The sequence below is a fragment of the Acanthochromis polyacanthus genome, chromosome 3, assembly GCF_021347895.1.
Source record: "Acanthochromis polyacanthus isolate Apoly-LR-REF ecotype Palm Island chromosome 3, KAUST_Apoly_ChrSc, whole genome shotgun sequence".
Lineage (NCBI taxonomy): Eukaryota > Metazoa > Chordata > Actinopteri > Pomacentridae > Acanthochromis > Acanthochromis polyacanthus.
In genome coordinates, this window is record NC_067115.1 from 11,945,816 (window position 1) to 11,970,527 (window position 24,712).

Below are 24,712 nucleotides of genomic sequence, written 5' to 3' on the forward strand. Positions count from 1 at the left end.
GTTTCCACCCAGAACAAAAAAGTCTGCAGTGAGAGTACTTTGTGGTGGGTTAGACAGTGAAGTTTCACTTGTGAATTCTAGGTTAAACCACTTTTGAATGTTAACTTTCAACTTGACTATGTTTGTGCATTTTAAGTGTGTGTGTATGGAAGTGACTTAAAACCAAAAGGGATGAGGTGCTGGAGGAGGGCTGCATATTTTCAAGTGTCCATATATCTGTATAGTCCAGCTTTAAGCCCATGGTTAGTGACAACTGATTTGGTTGGTACAGTGTAATCAGTGTTCTTCTGAAAGAAACTGAACCTTACAGCAGTACTACCAAAAGCTTTGTGCGTTGAACTCAACGTTCCGCCTCGTTCATCTATGATCTTGTCCTAGCTTGTTCACGTGCAGTCACTGAGAACAGTTCTCTTTATTGTAACCCAAATGACCTATGACAAAAAGGCTCAAACAGGTTTAGCACTGAAACCTAAACCTGTACCCTAGAGAGGCTTCTGCACAATTAAGATGTCTGTGGTTTACATAGCAGGTCCATTTAGGACAACCGGGTCAGAGTTTTGCTCAGGTGGACCTCATGTTTGGATGACAGAAACAACTCACCTGCATCAAGCTATTCTTTCGCTTCTTCCCTCCTTTTCCTCCTCCGCCTCCTCCTCCCCCTCCAGCTCCTCCTCCTGCCTCCCCACTGCCGTCCAACCCCCAGCCCTGCTGTCGTCATCAATCGGTCTCCGCATCAGCATAATCCTCGGCAGCACTTTGAGAAACACCGAGCGCACCCAACACGGCATGGTGTGGGTCATTGGCGTGCGGTAGTGTACATTCAGCACGAACACAGTAATGACAATGCTGAGTGTGACGAAGATCATTGTGAAGAGCAGGTACTCTCCAATGAGCGGGATGACCAGCGATGTGGAGGGGATGGTCTCGGTGATAACGAGCAGGAACACAGTGAGGGAGAGCAGGACGGAGATACAGAGCGTGACCTTCTCTCCACAGTCAGATGGGAGATAGAAAACCAGCACTGTGAGGAAAGAGATGAGGAGGCAGGGGATGATGAGGTTGATGGTGTAGAAGAGTGGCAGGCGTCGGATGTAGAAGGAGTAGGTGATGTCTGGGTAGATCTCCTCACAGCAGTTGTACTTGATATCATGTTTGTAGCCTGGAGCGTCGATGATTTCCCACTCGCCACTCTCCCAGAAGTCTTTCAGGTTCACCTAGGAGATGGATAAAGATCTCAGAGTCTGACCACAGAATGATTTACCACTAGAGCCAGCAGTTAGAGTCAAAGTCAACTTACCATTTTTTAAATGGCCCTGTCAGTCAGTACAGCACAAATCAGTATTTATATCTTTTTTTCTGGTAAATGTAACTTTGTAAGAAAGCAAAACCGACTGACATATATTGACTAAAAAGTGTCTATAAAAAGCATCCTTTCATTGCTTTCCAGCATGTTTTTGTTGTTGTTGGGAATTACTAAAACAAGACTTTTTAGTGTCAAAGTAAAAACGGATTTCTACAAAGCATTATGAATTAAAAATGTAAAATGTAAACAGGTTTTCACTACTGTCAAGTTGTTATTTAGTAGACACACCTTTGACTGCACTTACAGCATTAAGCCTGTGTAGAAAGGTCTCAGTCAGTACTGCACATCTGGACAGTGCAATTTTAGAAACAATTGAAGCTCTGTCAGGTTGTAGGGGAATCATAAGTGAACAGCCCTTTTCAAGTCCAGCTACAAATTCTCAGTGGGCTTGAGGGTCTGGGCCCTGACTCAGCCACTTCTGAGCATTCATCTTATTGTCTTAAAACCATTTCTGTGTAGCTTTGGCTGTATGCTTTGGGTAGTTGACTTGCTGAAAAAAAAATCTTCTCCCACATCACAGTTCTCTTCCAGACTGCAACAGATCACCTTCAAAGATCCCCCCGTGCTTTCCTCCATTCCTTTTATCCTGTACTTTCACAAGCCTTCCAGGGTCTGCTGCTGGGAAGCATCCCCACATCATGATGCTGCCACTATCATGCTTCAGAATGGGGACAGTGTGTTTGATGAAGTGCAGTGTGTGGTGTCCACCAAGCATAGTCACTAGTCTGATGATGAAAAGACAAAATTCTGCTCTGTAATATGAGCTGATTTCAACAGTGGCTTTTATTTTTCCGCTTTCCCATAAAGCTTTGAGTGGTGAAAGAAAGGCAGCAGTTGGTGTATGCATAGTCTCTTTCATTTCAGGAACTGAAGCTTGTAAACTCCTTCAGAGGATTCGTAGGTGTCTTGGTGGCCTCATTCATTAATCTTTTATTTGCACGGGCACTCTTTCTTAATGATGGATTTAACTTTTCCAGGGACAGTCCTCTGAGTTTTGCTTTTCAAAAGCCTTCGCACAGAGTTGGTCTTTTGTCTTCACGGTGTAGTTATAACCAGGAGTACTGATTCACCACTGATTGGACCTTCCTGCTACAGAAGCTTATAAATCACAGTCACTTGAGACACATTTACTGTATTCAGATTATCTCCATTTCAGTCATTTCTACCAAAAACTGATCTGACCTGTGTTGAATTTGGTGAGCCACTCTATGGAGGGTGAATGCTGATTATTTCACATGGTATATGGTTTGATGAATTGATATTACTTTGTAGAAATCTGTATTCACTTTGAAATAAAATAATCTTTCTTGTAAATTAATTTCAAAAAAGGAAAACTTTTATTGGTCACAATTCTGTGTTGAAAACCAATAAAAGGGGAAAACTTCAAAGGTGTGTGAATATTTTTTATAAGCATGTCCACATGCGCCCAAACCATGTTGCCTGAAGTAGATGCTGATCAGTTTTACAGTTAGTATGGGCCTTATTTAAACATATAAAGCATTTAAATGCATGCTCTATCTAACTAAATTGTAATCAGAAGGCAGAAAAGAAAGAAAAATGATGAAATGGATAGTTAATAGTGGCGCTACACTTGAACCAAGTCACAAACACTGACCTTGGACCCAATAAGTACCAGGTCAATCTTGGCTTTGTCATAAGTCCAGGAGCCAAACTTCATGGAGCAGTTCTGATAGTCAAAGGGGAAGTAGGTGATGTCCATCGGGCAGGAGGATTTGAAAATGGCTGGAGGAACCCAGGTGATAGTACCATCAAACTTCAGCAAGGCCTTTGTCTTATCCTCCACCAGGAAATCCCCTACAGCACTGTGTATGAGGTGTGTGTATGTAGAATCAGTCACACGTGTTCCCATGGCAGACAAGGCATGAGAAAGTGGGTGAGTGGGTTTTGAAAAGGACACAAAGGTTAGAGGAAGGCAGACATGTTAAACGTTGAGAGGAGAGGAGAAAATGGAAGTGTGGCACAAAAGAAAGGAGAGAAGATAAAAGGTGATGGAACCAAGAGAGTCAGCATTAGGATTAAAAGGGAGAGGACAATGAAGCCACATTATGTATTACTATGAAATGCAAAATTGCCTTTGATTATCACTTCGAGCCACTATTGTAGCGGAAAGAATAGAGAACAGCACAAATTAACCCTGAACAATACAATCACATTAGCGTATTCATTTTAATTACAGTATCAGCTGTTGTATACTGTAGCAGCTGACATTATTAAAATGCCAATTATGGAAAATTTGAATAACGAACTCTTGTGTCAAAATGCCAAAAGAGTGTTTTGTGTTATTTTCTTTGTCAGTGATTTTCTAAATTACTTGCTCCAGTCAGAGAAGAAAAATGTTGCTACAACAAGTGTGTTAGCAACATTAGCATTTATTTGGAAAGGCTATTCTGATAACTGGTGATAAATGTGTGTTTACTGCAAACAGTTGTTTTAGCTTTGTGTTCATTTCCAGCGAAACCCCTGGGATATATTTAGCTGCCATTTGTTTCAATAATGTGACTATGATCACTAATAGTTAATCAATCTGTCTGTTGTTTTGTGCAAGGCAGTACAAAGAGTTTATTCTTTTTATGAAAACAGCTGCATGCTTTTTTCAAACAAAACCAGAACGATAAAGTTTGCAACAAATGCAAATAAGTGAGTTAAAAGTAGCTAAAATGTGTAAAACTTAGAGGACGGAACACTTTTGTGTGTTGATATTTCTCATCCCTACAAGTGACTCACTGCCTTTTTGAAGTTTTAACATGCAGCAAGTTCTACTGTTTGTCTAGTGTCTAATATTTACTGCAATAGTAGTGATGCTTGCTAAGTTCACAAAATGTGACTGCAATGAAATCAGTGGCCTCACTTGTTATAGAGCACAATGTCAGGTCTCCAAATCTTGTTTGATGGAACTCTAATGAACTCAATCCCGTCAAACTCTGCTGGCATCCATCGTAGCTTGTAGTCGTTCCAAATCTGAAGAAGATAAGAAAAACATTTTGAGCACACTGGGGAGTGAACTATCAGTTTAATGTTGTGTACTGTCCTCCGCAGACAGCACTGGAGACATCCCCCTACATGGGAATATTTTTGGAAAACATATTTATAGTGGGGCTGCACAGTGGAGTAGTAATTAGCCCTTTCGCCTTGCAGCAAGAAGATCCCTGGTTCAAATCCCGGCCTGGGCCTCGGATCTTTCTGCAGGGAGTTTGGGCTGCACAGTGAAGTAGTGGTTAGCACTTCCGCCTTGCAGCAAGAAAATCCCCGGTGTGAATCCTGGGGTGGGTCTGGGATCTTTCTGCATGGAGTTTGCATGTTCTCCCTGTGCATGTGTGGGTTTTCTCCGGGTGCTCCGGCTTCCTCCCACAGTCCAAAAATATGCTGAGGTTAATTGGTTACTCTAAATTGCCTGTAGGTGTGAATGTGTTTCTGTATATGTAGCCCTGCAACAGACTGGCGATCTGTCCAGGGTGTCCCCTGCCTTCGCCCGAGTCAGCTGGGATAGGCTCCAGCACCCCCCGTGACCCTAGTGAGAAAAAAGCGGTGTATAGAGAATGGATGGATATTTATAGGGCAGGAAGAAATTACTTTGATGTGCTGCAGTTGAGTCAAATAAGGATAATACAGAAAAAAAAATCTTATGTTTATAGATAGAAACCCAAGTTTTACTGAGCATCACAATGCTGTTATTACTTTGCCAAGGAACGCAGCAGAGTCATGTGATGATCGGTGTACATTTGTCTGTGAATCCGTCCGTCCGTCTATGTGCAAAATTACTCAAAAATGAACGCACGGATTTGGATGAAATTTTCAGGGGAAGTCAAAAATGACTTAAGGACCACCTCATTCAGTTTTCACAGTGATGCTGCTTATCGTCTGGATCCACGGATTTGTTAAAGATTTCCCATTGGGAGACATAGCTGCCGGCACAGCATCGCTGTTATTTTAATACAACCAAAACAAAGGCTTGCCAAAGTGATGAACTGATCAACAAACCTTTATAAGAATAATTTAAAGGCAATTCGGTATCCATACATATCATGCACAGGCATAACACATGCCTGTGCTGAGCACAAGTTCATTTTTTATTAAATATTTCATCCGAAGGAAATAATACGTCCACTGAGCAGCCATTGCGGAGTACTGCACTGTCTGAGTGCTTTTCTAGTAGTTTAGTATGTCGTCCAAAATGTCATTAAAACGTCATAGTTCACTATGTCGTCCAAAATGTCATTAAAACATCATAGTTTAGTATGCGTAATGAAGGCCAGCTTCATTACCTACATGGAGTTTACATGAAAGGTGAGAGACACAAGACAATGACAGTTTTTTATGGGTTTACTGAGTGTGGTTTTAAGGCTGGCATGTGCTGCCAATTGCAGACGTGCTGTTTGGTGGGTTCTCCTAGCAGCACTGGGTGAAAACCCTGGTGAGACCTGCAGTTTAGTATGTCGTCCAAAATGTGGAAAACAACGTAATCATTTAATGTAGTCAAAAATGTCATTAAAACGTCACAGTTTAGTATGTCGATCAAAATGTGGAAAAAATCGTCGATCAAGCTCATGGCCTTTTACTGCAGGTCTTCTCTGCCTAACTATTGAATAAAACCAACAAAAGGGCCCAAAAAACAACTTAAATAAATGTCGTCTATAGCATGTTGTCCAAAATGTTATTAAAACGTCATAGTTTAGAATGTCGTCCAAAATGTGGAGAAAAAAAAAGTCATAGTTTTAGTATGTCGGTTAGTATGTCGCTCTCTGAGTGCTTTTCTCGTTTGCAGTTGTACTTAGTTTAGATTAACGTTATTTTTTGGATCTTCACATTGAGTCCCAAGTTTTCCATATGAAAATTATTCTGTAACACACCCTCATGTCTGTATGAAGATCAGTTCAGAAAAAGGGGGAGGATATAAGCAAGTATCTCACTGACAGAAATAAAGGATGAGTAGAATAAACGTTCACTGGTTATTCTGTCAGCCTGCCTGCAGGTAACATTTCACGAGGTGCAGATTCATTAGTCTTGGCTATTTGCATGTCATCCAAGATGAATTCATTCATTTGCAAGGCGGATTAATAACCAGCTCTGACCTGGGAGTTGTTTAATTAACCACTGTATGCTTCACGGGCTTTTCCACTTATCTCCAGGGAGTTTACATTGTGACTGGCTGCAGATGCAATTCCTGATACGTTCAGGTGTTGAGCTTGTTGTGGACACGTGATTCCAGCAGTGAGAGAAAAATCCTACCAGTGAAACCTGCTGGAGCATTTAAGGAATGCTTCAGTTTTAATGCAGTGTGACAGAAATAAACCGAGAGCTTGGTTAAACTATTTTCATGAACGAGTGAACAGGTCCTTGAGAGAGTGTAAGTTAGGGACCGTATAAAAATTAATGCAAAGTGGTTCCAAATTTGTAAAAAAATAAAAATCCCCAATAACTTTAAATTTGATAAAGTAACCAGAAAAATAGGTAAAATAAATAAGCTGTAAATTGTGCTCTATTTGCCATAAATTTTATGAACTGATCCGATACTATTGTTGCTTTTAGCAGATACTAAATGAGGCTACGTCATCATAAATCCCTTATTTTGTATTTCTTAATATATTTTAAGACACTAGGGAATCTTACTGGATATGTCTATTAGAATCTCTGTTCAGCAAAAGAACAGCCATTATTAGATTAGACCACTTCTTCAGATAATAATTGATTTGCAAGTCTCATCCTAAAACAATAATAATAATAAAAATAATAAAAATAAGAGAAAGCTTTCTTTGGACAATAAAAAATAAATAAAAAATGATGGAATCCAATATATACTTACAGTTCTTTGACTTTATTTATTCCATTGCACGCTGATTTATTTGGTGATATATTTCATTAATTACTTCATTTTATTGCAGACTTATGTCAGTTCTTATGTCTGTACACAAAGGGTTTATCTATATATTTATATTTGGATATTTTTCATTTGATGTTTATTTGTCACTCTTATTTAGTTCAGTGTCATTTTAAAACTTGTCAATTAATTTATTCAGTTGTCTATTTCATTCCAAAAATTATGAAACATCTGGTTTTTAATAATATCCTGCTTTAAAACATGAAGTTTAATGCTCCTTCCACCCAAATGATTTTCATTCAGCCCCTTAGAGTACCTGCTGAGCACTGACTAATTCGCTGGGGATAAAAGAAGAATTAAGATCACAAAGTATGATAAAAACGAGCAGGCCACAGGTGCATGAAAATGAATATATAAAAATAAAGATTAAACCACAGACATGAAATGAGGTAGTAATAATATATATTCACAGTTAGAGTCAGAGAAATGATGCTTAAAATGTGGCTCTGCAGTGTTGTGAAGACACTCCAGCCTGTAATTGTACAACTTGCTGAAGATTGCTTATTGAATGAGTCCTCACCAAACACAACTGTGGCTGCACTGTATGTAATACTGTTTAAAAGTAAGTTTTCTTATCGTGCTCATAAAAGCAGTCAGTGGAGCTTAGTTTTTAGGAGTTTGAAATGAACAAATTTGGAAACCATGTATATAAAGGCCATTGTACAAAGAATCCCCTGCAGTCATGCTGCAGAACAGTTGGATTGAAATCACCAAGGGGGGCTTTTTTTTCAATGGCTTCCACTGTAAACCCACCGGCTGTGATCCACAGTCTTCATCAGCGACTGTGGTGTTGACGCAGCGTCTCGTTAGTGACGCCTTGTTAAAAATTAACTGCTCAGCTGTTACCATCAACAAATAAGATCAGTCCATACAGGCCGTTCAATGTATTCTAATTGGAGAGCTCAGCGATCACAGCATCTCTGAATCACATTTAATAAATAGCTGGCCATGTGGAGCGATTACATTTAAAAAGGCAGCCTCTCCAATTTCTGGAGATTTAAAAAAAAATACAAATACAGAGAGAAAGATAAGAAAAGGAAGAAGGAAACAGAGCTAGAGGATATTAGAGAGATACAAATTGTTCTTTGGAAGAACAGCTGGCAGTGTGAGGTCAGGAGTTCAGGGTCTGTAGCTATAGATCTGCTCAGTGGCAGCGCATGACTTACCATAATGCTAACATTGATCACTAGCTAATTCAAGTGTCTCCCTGAGATATCCTTGTTTTCCTGTTCATTTGTGCCCTCTCCTTTATTCTTACCATGTTCAAAATGTCAGTAATGTATGATAATCACACACACTCCAACACACACAAGGAGAAAAATCCAATATTGATGGCTGCTGGCACACATGACCTTCTTCAGTCTTCACTTACAGCTGTCACTGCCCCCCCAGTCTGCTGGAGCTGATCAGTAAAAGCAGTTTACACGTGCAGTGTTTGATTTTCATGTGTGTGCACATAAATACTCACATGCCTGAGCCATAAATTTGTCTCCATGATTTGATTCACTTCATCCTGCAGAGACCCAAAAAAGGAGGAGAGTTTGTTAGCCAGGACGATATGTGCACATGAGAGAGAGCGTGATGTTCACAGCCTGTGGAATCTGACAAGATGATAGAAAAAAAATACAGGCAGGAATAAATATTTACAACCTTTTTAAAATAAATGGAATTTCTTCTGCCATCTTTGTCCTCTAAACCTGGAGGTGATGGACTGGAAAGGTCACCCATGAGCATGTTAATAATACATACAAAGGTTACAAATGTCATTTCTTCCGCATTTTCCTTCTGAAACTCTTTTCCACTTCTAATTTTCAATCCTGCGATTCTCACAATTCGTGAACCACCTACATGCCTGCATTAGCCACATCCTGTGCACAAGCAGACACATGAACATGGGTGCATAGTAATGGGTGTTCATTCAGCACCACCCCCACCCCAATATACACATCGACATGCTCACCTTTAGATTAATCGCACCTTGTCGAGCAAGCAGATATAAAGCTACATATCAGTCCAGTCTGAGAAAGGCTCCTGCAGGCAATTTTCCCTTAATCTGAGGATTTCCATTCTCAGCCAAAAGCCTATTTTCACTGGGGAATGTGCAGCACCCCCACTTCCTCCCCACCACCACCTGCGGTAAACTTAATGTTGTCAAAGCAAAAGGAGCGTCATATAACAATACTGTGGAACATCTTTTGTTGTCCGTGAAATTGAGCAGACTAAATAATGATGGCATTCACTTCCCGCCTTCACTTCTCTCGTTCCGCGGTTTATCTTTGTAGCTTTTCTGTTTCCTGATGAAGATGCTTGTGGGAAGATGTTGCACTGCTCTCAAAGACTCTCATGCGTTGCTGAGAGGATGGTAGAACCGAAACGGCGTTTTTCATATTTGTTTAGAAAACAATACTTTAACACTCCTGTTGTAAAAATTTACAGGCACTAAAAAAATGTATCCCCCTAGGGGATAAATAAAGTTATCTGAACCCTGAATCTGAAAAGATTGTTTCCTTGTCGGAAGAAAATCCAAAAATTCTGCAGAAAAACTTCTGATATCTTCTTTAATAACATTCACCAAAAAAAATCATTCTTTGTTTTTTTGTGAATGTTCTTAAGAAACATTTTTTAAATAGTTTTTTCAAACAAAACATGTTCAAAAATTTTCCACAGTATTGGAAATGAACATTAGAAGTTTCACTGTGAAAGTCCCCCCCCCCCCCCCACACACACACACACACACACACACACACACATTTTCAAACTTTAAAACAGGTCAATTTGACCTACAGGACAACACGAGGGTTAAATGAAGAGTTTGTAAAGCTGCTTGAAACATTTCTGACATTGTGCTGAGCTGAGTGTTTCTGTATATGTGTAAGGGGAGGAGGGTTGCAAAGCTTACAACTTTGACCAGCTGCGAGATGGAGACCTCGAACTCCACAGTGACGGGGTCGGAGACGTTCTCCACGGGTCTGATGAACTGGTTGTATCGTCTGAACAGCTTCCTGAACAGCCGGTCCTCTGCCTTGGATGAGAAACAGTCTGAGAGTGCAAATATAAAGAAGACAGGGCCAGAAAGATTGATCAGTAACTGTAGAAAGAATGTGAGAAAGGAAATTGTGTGTTTAATATACAGAAAAAAAATGCACCAGTCACTAAAAATGTAACTAAAATATCATGAAATTCTTTAATAATAATCAATGTCATCATCCACATTCTTGCATGTCAATTCTAATCAACTTGAGTCATGTTACAAATAAGTCTGATGGGGAAAAATAGACACCAGCCTCTTCCAGTTTCGGTGCAGCGTCACATCAAGTCTTTTGAGTTTGTAAAACAAAATTCTGTTTAAAAATATTTGATGAAGTCTCTGCAGATTATATCTCAGATTTTCAGAGCAAAAAGTCTACTTTGAACCAGTCTGCAACATGAGTTAGCTTTTAGGGTGTTTGAGTCTTTGAGATTGGAGTAAATAGAGTTGTGGCAATAAAAATGGAAGCCAGAGTCCAGTTTAAATGGTTGTACATCATAAAAAGCATTTTTTTCTTATTTCTTACACATATTTCTTGTTCCTGATCTTATTTTTTTTTTTGTGGTTCAAAAAAGAAGCTCATCTTGTCATTCTGGACAGGAATGCCTCACACTGACCTTTCACCCTGATCTCCTGACTGAAATTAAAGCTTTCAGTCTCACTGCCTCAATTTATTTTGCCTCACTTCAGTTAACCATGAGACCTTTTTCCCCCATTTGCTCCAACGCTTTCTATCTTGACATACTTTTCTAGACTTGCTTCTGTTATGTCACTTTTTCCATTGTTGTTAATCTGCCTTGTCTGCTGTTACTGGGAGTGTGAAAATCGATCCCAAATGAGAGGCGCACCGAGCGGACACGAGGAGGCAGGCCGGTAGAAACAGGGTTTATTTACAAAAACTCTCAAAATATAACAAAAACCAACATATTGCTCAACATATATATTTCTAAATTAAGTCGGCTAAGCGCCATGATCGTGGCTAAATGCACAGTGGGGGTTCTGAGGTTTGAGGAGCATGCAGTGCAACATGAAGCAGTGAATTTAGCGTGATTTGGCACAGTTCAAATAATAACTGTCAGTTGAACTGACGTGAATTTCTTATTTTCATCATCACGTATTAGAAAACAAACTTTGGAGTGCGTTACTTAACAAACCTCGGAAATAGTTCTGTCTGCTTAGGTAGCATTGTGGACAGGCATTATCTAAGACATCCGAGAATAGAATCTAATTTTAACACAAATAAAAATGTAATAGCTAAATGAAAATAAGTCACAGTGACAAGCATGCCCTCTGCTCTTCTCTTGAATAATGGCAAATATAAATTGGAATGGGTTTTGGCAGCTGTGAAGGTTCATCCTTGTTATAATTTACCTATATATAGGTACATGTCTGGCAAGACTTTAGCTCAAGTGCTGAACCAAAATATGAAGAGTGTTATTTACTAATTATCCAGGAAGGAACCTAGAAAGCCTGAGGCACAATATCAGTATGTCTATCTCGTGGAAAATGCTCAGCAAGCTATTTTAACTGAGTGCAGAGGAGTTGCAGACTGCAGCCTGAGGGCAGGAGATGAAGTGCTTAAAGATTTTTTAGTACAGGTGAAGAATAGAGTTATGAGAGGAATGGGAAGAATCAACGATTTCTTTAAGTGTTTTCCCAGCACTGTATTACCATTTCAATATTTCTGTATACATGGGCTTTCCCAGATAATGCCACAAGGGTATATATTTCATGTGAAACAGAACTGCAGCAAAGTCAGAACACTGTTTAAGTTGCTAAATTCACCAAAACTTTACCAGCATCCCATCTAAAATGTTACATCGTCAAAATCTACCCGTATTTTCCAGCTTTAGGGGCTGATTCTCAGGGCACAAGTGATTCCCAGAAGTGAAAGTGTTTCAGTCTTACTGTTGCCTCTAATACAGCCATATCAAAACTGCTTTAAGTCTCTGCTACTTTGCTAATGCAAAAAAATAAAAAATCATTTCTCTTGCATAGATCCTTGCTTGTGTTCTATCTATTCTCAGATGTATGATGCTTTGGATAAAGGCGTCTGCTAAATAAAACTGTTGAATTGGAGAAACTGTAAATCATTCCTTCCTCCTACTGTTTCACAGTGATACACTAGAAGATTTTTATTGTGAAGTAGTCACAGGAAATGCAATGTATTTGTCACTGCGGTTGCAATTGACAGCAGTTGATCATTAAAAATGCATCGACAAAACAAGACAAAGGAGGCAACAAGCTGCACAGATACTTCTCTGCAACAGAACAACTGTGCTGAGCTGTGCTGTTGGCAGAGAGATCATTTTGCTGAACTTGCTACTGAACTTGAGTTTGTGTGGCTGCACTGAAAAAAGACACAGCGACATGTCTGTTATTTCTGACAATGTAATTGTTTGAGGAGTGTTTGTTTCCTTCAGAAAACCAGGACCTGTGTCACTAACTGGAACTAAATATGGTTCTTCACAGTGATGACATAAAAAAGCATTTAGTTTCACAAAGATCTTTTTTCATTAAAGGTATTTTTCTTCAAACGCTTCTTTAAAGAAAACCCAAAAATGCCTCAAAATGGTTGCTACAGGCTACAAAAAATAGTGCTCCAAAGAACTTTAAGGGAAAGTAGGTTCTATAACGGAGAGGTTTTTTGGTTTATTCCTACTGTCACCTACTGTCATTCAAGAACTTTGGATTGTTGGGAGCTATGAGATAAAATATGCTGTGAATAGGTGCTATAAAAATGAAATTGAATGGAATTGAAGTAAAAAATAAGGAACAACTTAAAGACTTTTTTGTGGACCCACCTGATTTTATTTTGAGACCTGATTTGTTTTTAAAGTCAAATGTCAGCATTTGCAGAATTCCCTGGTCTTCTGTGATGATACATTAGATTGGGCCACATAGAACAAAATAATGTAAGATAATATAAGAGCATTTCTGAGTGTTTTTACTATTATAATTATTTCATAGACCAAATATTTTGTTGATTTTTTTAAAGAAAATAATGTGTATCATGTATTAGTTGCAGCTTTAATTTAATGCTTTTTCCTGTTGTGAAAAAATACTTTCAAGAACAACATGAAGTAGAAGAAGAACCGTAAACCCAAATGAAGTGGTTCTTCACTTGGTGGTGGTGCTGTAAAGAACCAGTTTTCCGAAGAACTACTCAAGAATCATCCTAGAGAAAACCCCAATTCTTTACCAGCAGAAACAGAATCTACAGGATCATAACTCTGAATCCAACACTGATACTAAAAAACATTCAAACTGCATTTAATACAGCGTAAAGATAAACCAGTTACTGCAGCTTGTGTAAGCTCTGTGCAACTCTTTCAAAGTAAACTGCATCAAAGCGACAAGTTGTGAGTTCCCCACACAGTTGGCTGCCTTGAAGCCAGCTGAGTCACTTTGGCTTTCACCCCTGCAGTTTGTAAAGATGATAATCACCCACTCTTCCTCCTTCAAGACCCCCCAGTGTTCTCAGAGCTGTCACCCCCTGTAACCTTCTATAAATATTAGGATCAATACAATATTCTTCTCTGCGGGGCAGGTCTCATGGTTCTTGATTGCAAGGAGAGAGAATTGACAAAAATGCCATTTCTCATAGTTTTAAAGAAATTGGTCTGGATCTGCATCAAAATTTGGCCATGTTGCACCTCTCCACCAAGTTTCAGGAAATTTGGCTGCTTTGCTTTTATATAATCTTGCTGATAGACAGGGAAACAAAAAAAACACAGACAGATGGACAAATAAATGGCAAGAATAAAAGGCTGCAGATAAAGAGACATCCAGCCTTCAGAGGAACTTTGAAGAACCTGTGTCACCCCGCAGACATCAGGAGACTTTGCCTCGAGGTGTTTCTGTTGTTTTTTTTTTTTCCCTAAACCACTTTAAATATCATCCTCATTTGAATAAAACCAGACAAATTTGAGTGAGGGATAGATGAGAGAGAAATCCCATAATTAACCTGGACTTTTTTTTGAAGAAGGCCTTCAAATCCTAATGACGAAACACTGCTGACCCTGTTACATCAAGATCCCTCCCTCTAAAGCAGAAGATAACCCTTTTCATGGAGACAACAATGACACCAGAAACCCAGCTAGTGTTGAACTCCTGATGACACCCCTCTGGAGAGAAAAAAGAGGAGGAATAAAACCTAAAACAAGAAAAAGGAGAGGAGAGGAGAGACGAGACGAGACGGAAAGCAAAGCCTTCTTAAGATGTCACTCAGAAGATTATGTGAATCCAGACTTCATAGCCTTCTGTCTGGTAGCTGCTTAGCATGTGCTAATGCTATGCTAAATAGAGTTTAAAGGGAACATGGTACCAAACACTTTGCATCTGATCCACATTTTGGCATAAAAAAGGAGGTAAAATTCACACACACACAATGTTAACAGTTTTCTGTGGACCAGCCAGATACAGAATACAATAAAATGGAAGGAAGGAAGGAAGGAAGGAAGGAAGGAAGGAAGGAAGGAAGGAAGGAAGGAAGGAAGGAAGGAAGGAAGGAAGGAAGGAAGGAAGGAAGGAAGGAAGGAAGGAAGGAAGGAAGGAAGGAAGGAAGAAGGTAATTTTAATTAAAACATAAAAGAGGGGAAATGAGACTGACTAAAAAGGGCTGTCATGGTGCTTCATCTATTTGTTCATACAATTACAAAGGCAGAGCTGCTCTGCTTCACGTCCACTCACTAAAAGCAGCTCTTTGATCACAACAGGATCCTGGACTCGTGCACATGTGCACATTTGACATGGTCAGACGCATTTGATGTTGAGAATCTTAAATGAAGCAATTATGACAGCAATGAACTACAGGTTCTCACCACTTTCATCCAGATTCAACATATTTATGTGCTCTTTCTCTCTCTGTGTGTGTTTCTAATTATTAGTCTACCAGTCTCACCCACCAGTTTTTATTGGCTTCTTACATCATAGCAGGATTAACACATCACGTGGTATGAAGTGTAAAAATGACTTAGAGAGTATTTGAAGGGGAATAAGTCAGTAGGCTTGTGAAACGAAAATGAGATTTACCAAAGTGTATGGCAATTTGTAAGTGAATTATGGTCTCAAATGCAATTTGCCATCCACCAAAGACCAGCTAACTATATCAACAAATTTGCAATTGACAGTTCATTAAACTTCTCCCACTTACAGCTATTGTCCAGTCAGCTGTTGCCAAGCACTGTGAGTCCATCAAGCTTTACATTTTCTCTACATGTTGATATGATGTGTAGTAAGGAATGGATTAGAAAATGTGTTTATCTGCTGACAACAGAAAGCCAGCAACTATACATTCAGCTAGTTATATCAACCCTTATCAAGTCCCTTATTACACACCCTTTTGTTAGTCATTCTACCATGAATAAACTTTTTTAGTCGCAAATATTGTTTTGACGATTTTATGAATTCTGCTGACATAAAAATGTTAGTAAGTAAACTGAATAATATTGTGTGTAATATAAACCAAAATTGCTCCAATAATTGATTTAAACCAAAATTCAATTAATGGTAAATTAATTAAATCAACATGGTAACTTCATTTTTCTCCACCTTTAGCTAAGGATTTCTTTGAAAACTTGAAAACGTGTGGTTATGCTGCCAACTATTAAGTCATTTGTCATTTAAAATACCTTTGATTGTACAGGAAAGACTAATTGACCTAACTTAGGGTAATTTCTTTGTAACTTAATTGCATTAGAAGTTGTGATAACGGCAAAAGATTGGTGGAAACTGTTGTGCCCGTTTTTCTTTGTTGTGGCTGAGAGTTGATATTAATTTTTAAGGGTGTAATACACAGTTTTAGAACTGTTCCAAATGGACTATTCCATTATCTGCAGATTTAAATCCATCTGAGTTGCTGATATCCACATGTCTCTCATGGACATACTTCTGTCAGCATTTACTCTGTTCAGTGAGTGACCCAGAGGAGGAGGCTGGAGGCGGTTCGTCAGGTTTGCTGAATTACACAAAATAGCTAGTAAATCACATTTAAAAAAGTTTGATTTAAGTGACAAATAAGTCTATTCAAACTGGCAATGCATTCTTTTATATTCTTTTGACAATAAGATTACATCATTTTTATTCTAGACAGTAAAAAATAGTGTAATCTTACTGTGAAAAATTGTAAAAAAAATCATCAGAAATATTGTTTTGTTACAGCTATCTACTGTTGAATGAAAGAAAATATGTATATATTCAGCATTGGCAAATATTTGGGGAAAAATGTATCCATTATTCAACAAATCTTCTCTGTATTGTTAAATTATAGATACTATTTAGTAAAAATCAGAGAAAATTTCAAATGTCAACTGTAAAAAAAAAATATCCCCATTAAAAATCTATACTTTTACACATAGTAATTTGGTCTTTCACAGTGTGTGACCACAGAATTACACAGTTTTAGTTATCAATGGGGAAAAAAAATTAGTTTTTGAACATTACAGTTCACAGAATCTGTTTTTTAACACATTTTTTCTCACACTCTTGCAGCCAGATTTTTACAACATTTACTGGATATTTTTTTTTACAGTGTATTCTCTGGACATAGACATGTCCTAATGAATAATAACATTTTTAACATACTCTTCAATCTCATTCGTCTTTTTTACACTGCTGTACAGCTCTTTCTTTCACAAGTGATTGACATCATCTATTTGATGGGACTCCATTCTTCACACAAAATTGCAAAAAAATGAGGCCAGCTGCATCAAGTACTGGAGGACAGAGGAGGAGATGACAGTATGGTCAGTAGCATGTCTACGTAATGTACTAAATGTCAATTATTCAACTTGGTGTGCAGAATCTGTCAAAACTCATTTAGAAAGCAACTTGCATCAAATATAGAGCCCGTGAGATAAGACATGAGATTTGGAGGTCAACTTGGGAACTGCGTAAAATAAAAACATAGAATAGAGATGAGTGTCATTCAGGATGATGATGAAGCGCATTATGAGGGAAAGAAAAATGGGAGGGAAAGGGGGAAATGCAGGACAAGAGGTGTGGAGGACAGATAATGAGTGATGGAAAAGAGGAGATCATTTTATGGGCTGTTTGAGAGGCTACTGTTAGAGAGCCATTTAGCCTTCAGCCTCCCCTGGGCATGCAAATGCTTTTAAAGGAGAGAAACAGAGGAGGAGAGAGACTGAGGTGGAAGAGAAAGTGTTTGCCTTTATTATGTGCAATGCTGATATGATAAACACCGTCTAACACTGAAATCTAGATGTTTTCCTTTTCTGCTGGTAAAACTGCAGGTGAAATCCGCTGAGTTCAACTGAGATTAAATGGGAGAGGGAATGGAGCGAGAGAGAGAGGGAGAGAGAGGAGAAAAAAATAGATAAAACTGAGTTAGATGGGGTAGAAAGCTGATGACAGCAACAGAACCGAGGAGATTTGTGAGTGAGAAAGTGTGGCGGAGTCATAGGAAAGTGAGAGACAGGTGCAAAGAGCTGGAGAAGATGGGGTAGTGGAGCAGGCATTGCATTGTTTGTGTGTCCAGTAAATGGAACAGGATGAGATGTGTGTGATATCTCTGACAGCAGAATGATCTTTCTACACAGCTGCATTCTGCAAAAAATCTACAAACGGCTTTGTTTGATTTGCACCTTTCTTTCATTTCCATGTCAAAATCTCCTTTTTTCCCCGATACATACACTGATATCAGTCCAGCGTTGCTCTATGAAAGCCACATGACATTTACACGAGACTGCACACATATCTGCATGCTGACAAATTCTCAACTTCTTTCACCTTCAAAATGAGCAGATCTAATAGAAATTTCCCTCAAGGCAGGCTCACTAAAAAGTGGGTTACATGAATTTGAATACGTTTCATGTGAGAGAATCACTCAACCTTTGTAGTTTAATATCACAATGGTGGTTTTCTCATTCAAAAATGTGAGTTTTGTCCTTATTAGCTATAAATGAGACCCTAAAGTGGACATTTTTCCCTTTTCTCTGTGGTTGGGCTAATGCCATCTTCACCTTGGAGCAGATAAGGTAAGAAAGATCTGTCTATTGTGGTAACACATGGGTTACGTTCAAGACTGTATCTGCGAATGCAATCCTAAAATGAGGAAAACTGGGCATTTCAAAAGGAACCTGAATATTTTGTCATGGAAATGCTCCTTTTCTTTGTATGTTCTAACCAAACAAACAGGTTTCCGGAAAAAAAATGCAGAGGTGATGTGATGCAGCAGCTGAGGTGTTCAACACATCTCTCTGTGACTCAGTTCGTATTTAGCCACGCCCCCTCTGCTCTGTGTTCTGCTCTATAAATGCTACTGTGAGTCTTGTTAACACACAGCTGCACACACACACACACCTCATCACCACAGTTCACTGACCGGATCATCAGTCATGCATTCAAATACATTATGGGAGCAGCTTCTATTTGAATACAAGGGACAGCGATGCGAATACACCCACAGGCCGAAGTAGCACATTAACGGCACCACATTTTGAAACCACCGAGAGCAAATTATATACTGCGTGTATACATGTTTATACTGCATGTGTTTGTGTGTGTGCTCATCTGTTTCAAAGGAAGATGAATAAATTTGCAGCTAAAGGTATGTTCACATCAGCTCTTTTGTTTTTCCAGAATGCACCCACATCAGCCCCGAAATATCCTGTGGTGTCACAGTTTTGATTTGAGTAATATTGATCAGAGGGTTCACACGAGAGCACTACTGATATTTCTGGCCTTATTCTATCTGCAAACACAGTGGAAACTTTCTCAGGGATGATTGAACACAACCACTAGTCAAAAGTGAACAAAGATGCCGCAGTCAGCCGCACTGAAACAGAAGAGACGTGTTTGAATTTGCTCAATGTGCAAGCTCCTACTGTAGTGGTAGCATGGTGGAAGTGTGAATCTACTGTAAAGTGTACCTAAGTAAACTTTGCAAGTGTACATAATTCAACACTCCTGCAGCATATTTATGACCTGCAGTGTCTCCCCCTTCTGGCAGTCATTGTAATCACACAAACATTATCGATGCCTGCTGATGACTTGCGCCTTTCAGTAAAACATCTTCTTGTTTTGGATTACAACCTTTCCTCTCAACACTACCACCGTGTTTTTGTTTTATCTGGAGCATCAGAAACTTTAAGTCTTTCTGCCATTCTCCAACTTGCTGGAGCCAACTCTGTCTCCTTGTTACAGCTGTTCCCATTTTCAGCTCTGGGAAACCAATTATTGATTGTCGACATAAAAGACAGCATTGAATGCACTGGTCTTACAGCTGCACCTCATTATCATTCTGCTGTAGCTCATTGGCCTACTTGGATTTCTTTAAGCCAATCACCATCAAACTGGGCGGAGCCAAACCAAGGTGGCAGCAATGGTACCCCCTCAAAGTAGTGAAAGGGGAATTGTTTTGGTCTAACATTTACAGACAGGAAGGCGGGGTCCATCGGTGCAGAATCCAGATCCTCAGCAAAGCTAGCCTGGAGGTTGTCGTTGTTGTTTCCCATAGTGAAGTGGATGGGAGAAATGCACGGCTTGTACCTGAAGTCTGCATCAGACCACCAGTGTGCCAATACAAAATACTGAAAGATTTACTTGATGCTAGTAGACTTTATCAGCACCGTGTGAACTTTTTTATAAAAGGGGACACGATTGCTGCTCCAGTTACATTTGCTGGCTGGATTTCTCTCTAAACCCGAATTTCAGACTTCTCTACATTGCACAGCAGTCACAAGGAGTGCAAAGTAGAAGGATGGGTACACAAAACTTTACCACCACTGATTGAGGTTCACATCCTGTTACCTTTTTTAAAGTTTCAATTCCACAAACTAAACAAGTGCCCACAATCTCACTTTAACCTTAACTAAGTGTTTTGAGTTGCCCAAACGTATATTAAAAATATTTCTTGGTATGAGCCCTGATTGGATATTGCAATTTAAACAAATAAACTACATTGACAGTCATGAAAAAGACATCCCTCATTTAAATGATCAAATTTGGTGCAAAGCGTTTTTGTAGCATAGTAAAGAAATCTGTACCTGCTTAAATTTGTAATTGGTCTCAGATTTGTGAATCCACAAAACTTTCCTCAAGGTTTAATCATTTTTTAAGTGATAATTTAGAAGAATTTGGCTGGTATACTGAGATTTATGAGTTCAATCAAACATGTGGGTACTTTTAGGTTTGTGACTTTGTAAAATCCTCCATTCCATATGTAGGATTATAATTATGTAAACTTGAGTTGCAAAACAAAAAATATCACCGGGTTTGAAAATCTATCGAGTAGATTTTGGAAGACAGCAGCTTAGTGAGCTTAAAACAGCCAGCAGATCACCAGTAAGTTCAGCAGCAGTCAGAATGCTTAAACTGACTTCCCAGAAGTCTCGTTGTCTTCAGAAGTGTACTCAAATCAATTACATGGACAAACTGAGACTCAGGTTCAAAAATTTTCACAAACATGATTAGAAATGATTTGGATACAGACGCGTGAGAGAAGAAGTGGGACACACGCACCTCACAGGGTCATGCATGGAATAAAGAATGTGTGTACCAGCTGATAAACCAGAAAGAAGCCTATCTGCCACCATGCATAAATCAGATAGCTGCTGTTTATGCCCTCGGAGCAAATATTTACGTTGGCGCTTTGAAATGCCGCAGCATAATTACCGTCTCTGCATCTATTTCACAGAGTGGCTCCAGGTCAGATCCAGGCTCTCTGCTCAGCTGCGGTCAGTGATTAAGAAGCTGGGTGCATTTCAATAATCACAAATCCTCCCGCCCCTTCCTCCATTCCTGCTCACATTTCATCCTTCTTTGCTTTTCTTTCTCCCTGTCTGAGTGTTCCGTTTTTTCTTCCTTTCTCTTCAATCGTTTCTCCAACCCTTCCTCTTTTTCTTCCTTTCCATCCCTCATTTCTTCCTTTGCTCCATTCCTTCCACCTTCTGTCAACCCCTCCTTTCCCTCCTTGTGTCCTTCCTTCCTTGCTAAATTATTAAAATTTTAAATATTTTCCCCAAACAAAGCTGTTCTGTCTTTTTGTAATGTGCATATGTTCCCTAACTATCCTTTCAATCAGTATATGTTTACTTCTTCTTGATAGTAATTTAATTCTATTGAAGTTTACTCCTAATAAGGCTGCCAGTCCTAAAGTATAATGAGGTTTCATCAAAATAACTTGTAAATGACCCTAATTCACAAAACAGCCTCACTTTAAAGTTATAATAATTTACTTCTGTCTTTGCAGAACAAAGCACAAAGTTAAGCAACTTTTTATATGTACCACAATTGGGATAAAACAAGATCTGATTTATCCAAAGACACGCATTGCTGTGAGAAGGGGTTTTATCAAAAGCCTGCAGACGACCAAACAGCCTGACTAAAAACCTCCTATCTGGCCTGCCTGTGCGTGAATAAACAATGTTGGCAAAGGCCTCATATAAGCTAACTCTCTCACTTGCTTTAAACAGGGGTGGGGGGGAGATGCTGCACACAAATTTTAATCTGTTTTGGTTTTGTGAAATCACACTAACGCCTCAAAACAAAATTTGCATTCATCAAAATTCAATTGCCGTTTCCAAGATTCTGCTGCATTTGGTTGGCCTAGTTTATCAAGTCGTGAGAAAAGAAGTTTGAATACAAAAGACGAAGATCAATGAATTGGGATTAAACCCTCTGAATGTTCGAACGATCTTTGTTTTCATTTTGAAAATTACAAAGCTGAAAAAAAAGTTATGGACTAAATATCGATGATCATGTGATTCGTTGGGCTCAGGCACTTATTTGGCTTTTGTGCATTAGGCAGAAACTCCACGACCTTGTTTCATACTTATAGCAGCAAAAAAGATAAGATACACTTACTCGAAAGCTTTCCAGAACGCTTTACTCCTCAGCATTATCACCACTAAATCTCTGAGTCCGGACAATGACGCGTAAAGACGCACAGTAACCTCGTCTACTCTAGATCCAAACATACCCATGCGTCTCCGAGAGCATCAAATCCACTGAATAAACAACCCTACCAGGGATAAATCCTACTTACCTTGCGCCTTCAAACACACGAGAAGAAGCAGCAAAGTCCATCTCGCCACTGGCTGCATCTCTCCCCCACGTCGTTATTAGGGATCCGGCTCACTTTTTTCTTCTGAAGGAACTCTGCTGTTATCGGTGACAGAAAGCAATCGTGTGAAATGACATGAAGACGTGCCTCTTTCCCCTGGTGCCGTCTGTCCCGCTCTGCTGGTGCGCTCCTTCCTGATATGATCCCAACTTGACTTCGTTCGTCCCTCCCCTATGAGCGTTAAGCTCCCCTCTGGCGCATCCATACGGACTTGACACACAGGGAGGGAAAAACCCGCCCTGAAAGAGCAAGCAGATTCTGTGGTTGACAGAAAGAGAAAATCAGCCTAAAATATGGAGTGTCTCGAGAATTAAAGGCGGGTGCAACACTGAATGGTGTTTTGAGCCAAACTTGCACTGTGGATCAAGCATTTCTAGATGAAGTTGTATTTAACAGAACCAAATAGTTGCAGTAATGAACGCTTCCTGTGGTGTATGGTAATCCACTTGGTGTTGGAAAGTTTTCATGCCAAAGTGATGGGAGAAAGAGGACTGAATGAATGAATTGTCTGTAAAAGCAGCTGGTTTCAAAACCACGGACAGCGACACGGAGTTTCACTGAGCTGTCCGTGGTGCTGAAGTCAGTCAGCGTGTCCTTACTGTATGATACGCATTTGTGTTGCTTGGCACAACTTTTACGCACAAGTCTGCACATCCCGATGAATTAAAGCACAGTAATCGCATCGCTTCACACTGTCTGCTCTCGTAAATCCAGGATCGCAGCCCGTTCAAGCTGCTGTGTCTTCTCCCAGCCACTAAACCGCAGCACTGCGCTGCGATGAGGAGGAAAAGTTTATCTGCCGCTTCATTGAAAAACGCGCCGCTCCCCAGGTGTGTGTTTAGCAGCCCGCAAGTTGTTCGGATTAGGTTTCATTTTAGCCCCGTGATTTGACACGCTTGGTTTGACGTCATCAAACAGAGTAATTAGGGAGGCGTGCCGAGCCGAGCTGAACCAGACCGATACAAAATATTTCGACGCCAGAGAGGGAGATAGACACACAGCTGGGAGCAATGTGTCAGTTTCCCCCCCACCCACCCCACCTCCGCCAAAATGAGTTGATTTGATTATCATAACTAGAGACACACTACCAGTCAAAAGTTTAGACACACCTTCTCATTCAATGGTTTTTGTTTAATTGTTTTGTACATTGCAGGTGAATATTGAAGACATCAAAACTTTAAGAGAATGCGTATGGAATTATGTTGTAAACATAACAAATGTTATTCTTCAGTATTAATCTACAATGTAGAAAATAATGCAAATAAATAAAGAGCATTGAATGAGAAAGTGTGTCCAAACGTTTGACATGTGTACATTCTGTGATTATGAAAAAAAACAAAAAACATTTTGGCAGCAAATGACACCGTTATTGCTTATCAGGATAATTTCTTCCGCTTTTTACACACATGTACTTAATAACTTCTGTTTCATTTACTAGTGACTAGTAATGAATTATTATTTTTAAGGTCAAAGAGCATCACTTCAAGCTGAAGAACTGTGGCAGGTGAGTCTGAGCATAGTTGGTGTGCGTAGTATCCATGCAGGCTTACTATTTTTGGTTTATGATGTCTTGAAAATGCACTGCATATGCTCAAATCTATCATTTTTTACAGTCATGTATAAAGTATGAAGCTTATTCTTTTGATAGATTTGTGATGTTCACTAACATATCAATAAATATAAGGGGGTGGGCAGCGCACTGAAAGCCCAAACAGCTCCTGAACCACATTGATACAGATCCAAAATGAATCCATCATATTTATTTTCATTTAATTTAGTCTTTTCTTCCAATATAATATAGAACAAAAACACAGCAGTGAGTTCTGAGAACATAGTGACCAAGTCAGCGGTGATGGTACGCTTACAAAATGTTAAAATATTTAGGTGAAACAGCTGAGATTGTGGTGTTCTGCTTCAGGCAAAACTACCTGTTGTGGCACATGGGAAATAAATATAATATTCTATAAATATACAAAGCATCAGCATGTGTACGTTGATGCCTACTGACACATATGTTCACACACTTTATGTCAGGATCTTTCATCCTGAGAACATGTCCCCCAGGAAAAGCAGAACCAGCCTTCAATGCATTGTAGTTGCTGTCTAAAGAGTTGTCACCACAGTCAGTATCCCTTCGTTTCAACAGAAGCAAGACATCAAAACACAGTGCATTCCTCCTTCTTTTCCCTTTTTCAGCAATTGGAAGGAGTTTACAGAGTCTAATCCTCGCAGACAAACGCTGCAGAAAAAGGACAGATGAAGAAAAACAGAATAAGCACAATGGGGATAATGTGCTTTTGCTGTTGCTGGTGTCGCCATCTGACATGCGCTGGGCTCACA

The 24,712-nt window shown here is 39.4% G+C and overlaps 1 protein-coding gene across 1 annotated transcript in view; it reads right to left on the minus strand.

Annotated features, from left to right (window-relative positions):
• The window catches only part of LOC110963391 (neuronal acetylcholine receptor subunit alpha-3-like), a 29,101-nt gene extending 5,950 nt beyond the window's left edge, over positions 1-23,151 (minus strand). Inside the window, 7 exon segments of the mRNA XM_022211753.2 lie at positions 601-695; positions 698-1,214; positions 2,979-3,186; positions 4,233-4,342; positions 8,728-8,772; positions 10,159-10,298; positions 22,295-23,151. Coding sequence (XP_022067445.2) covers positions 601-695; positions 698-1,214; positions 2,979-3,186; positions 4,233-4,342; positions 8,728-8,772; positions 10,159-10,298; positions 22,295-22,352 — 1,173 coding nt within the window. The 5' untranslated portion in view covers positions 22,353-23,151.
• Between the last annotated feature and the right edge of the window lie 1,561 nt (positions 23,152-24,712).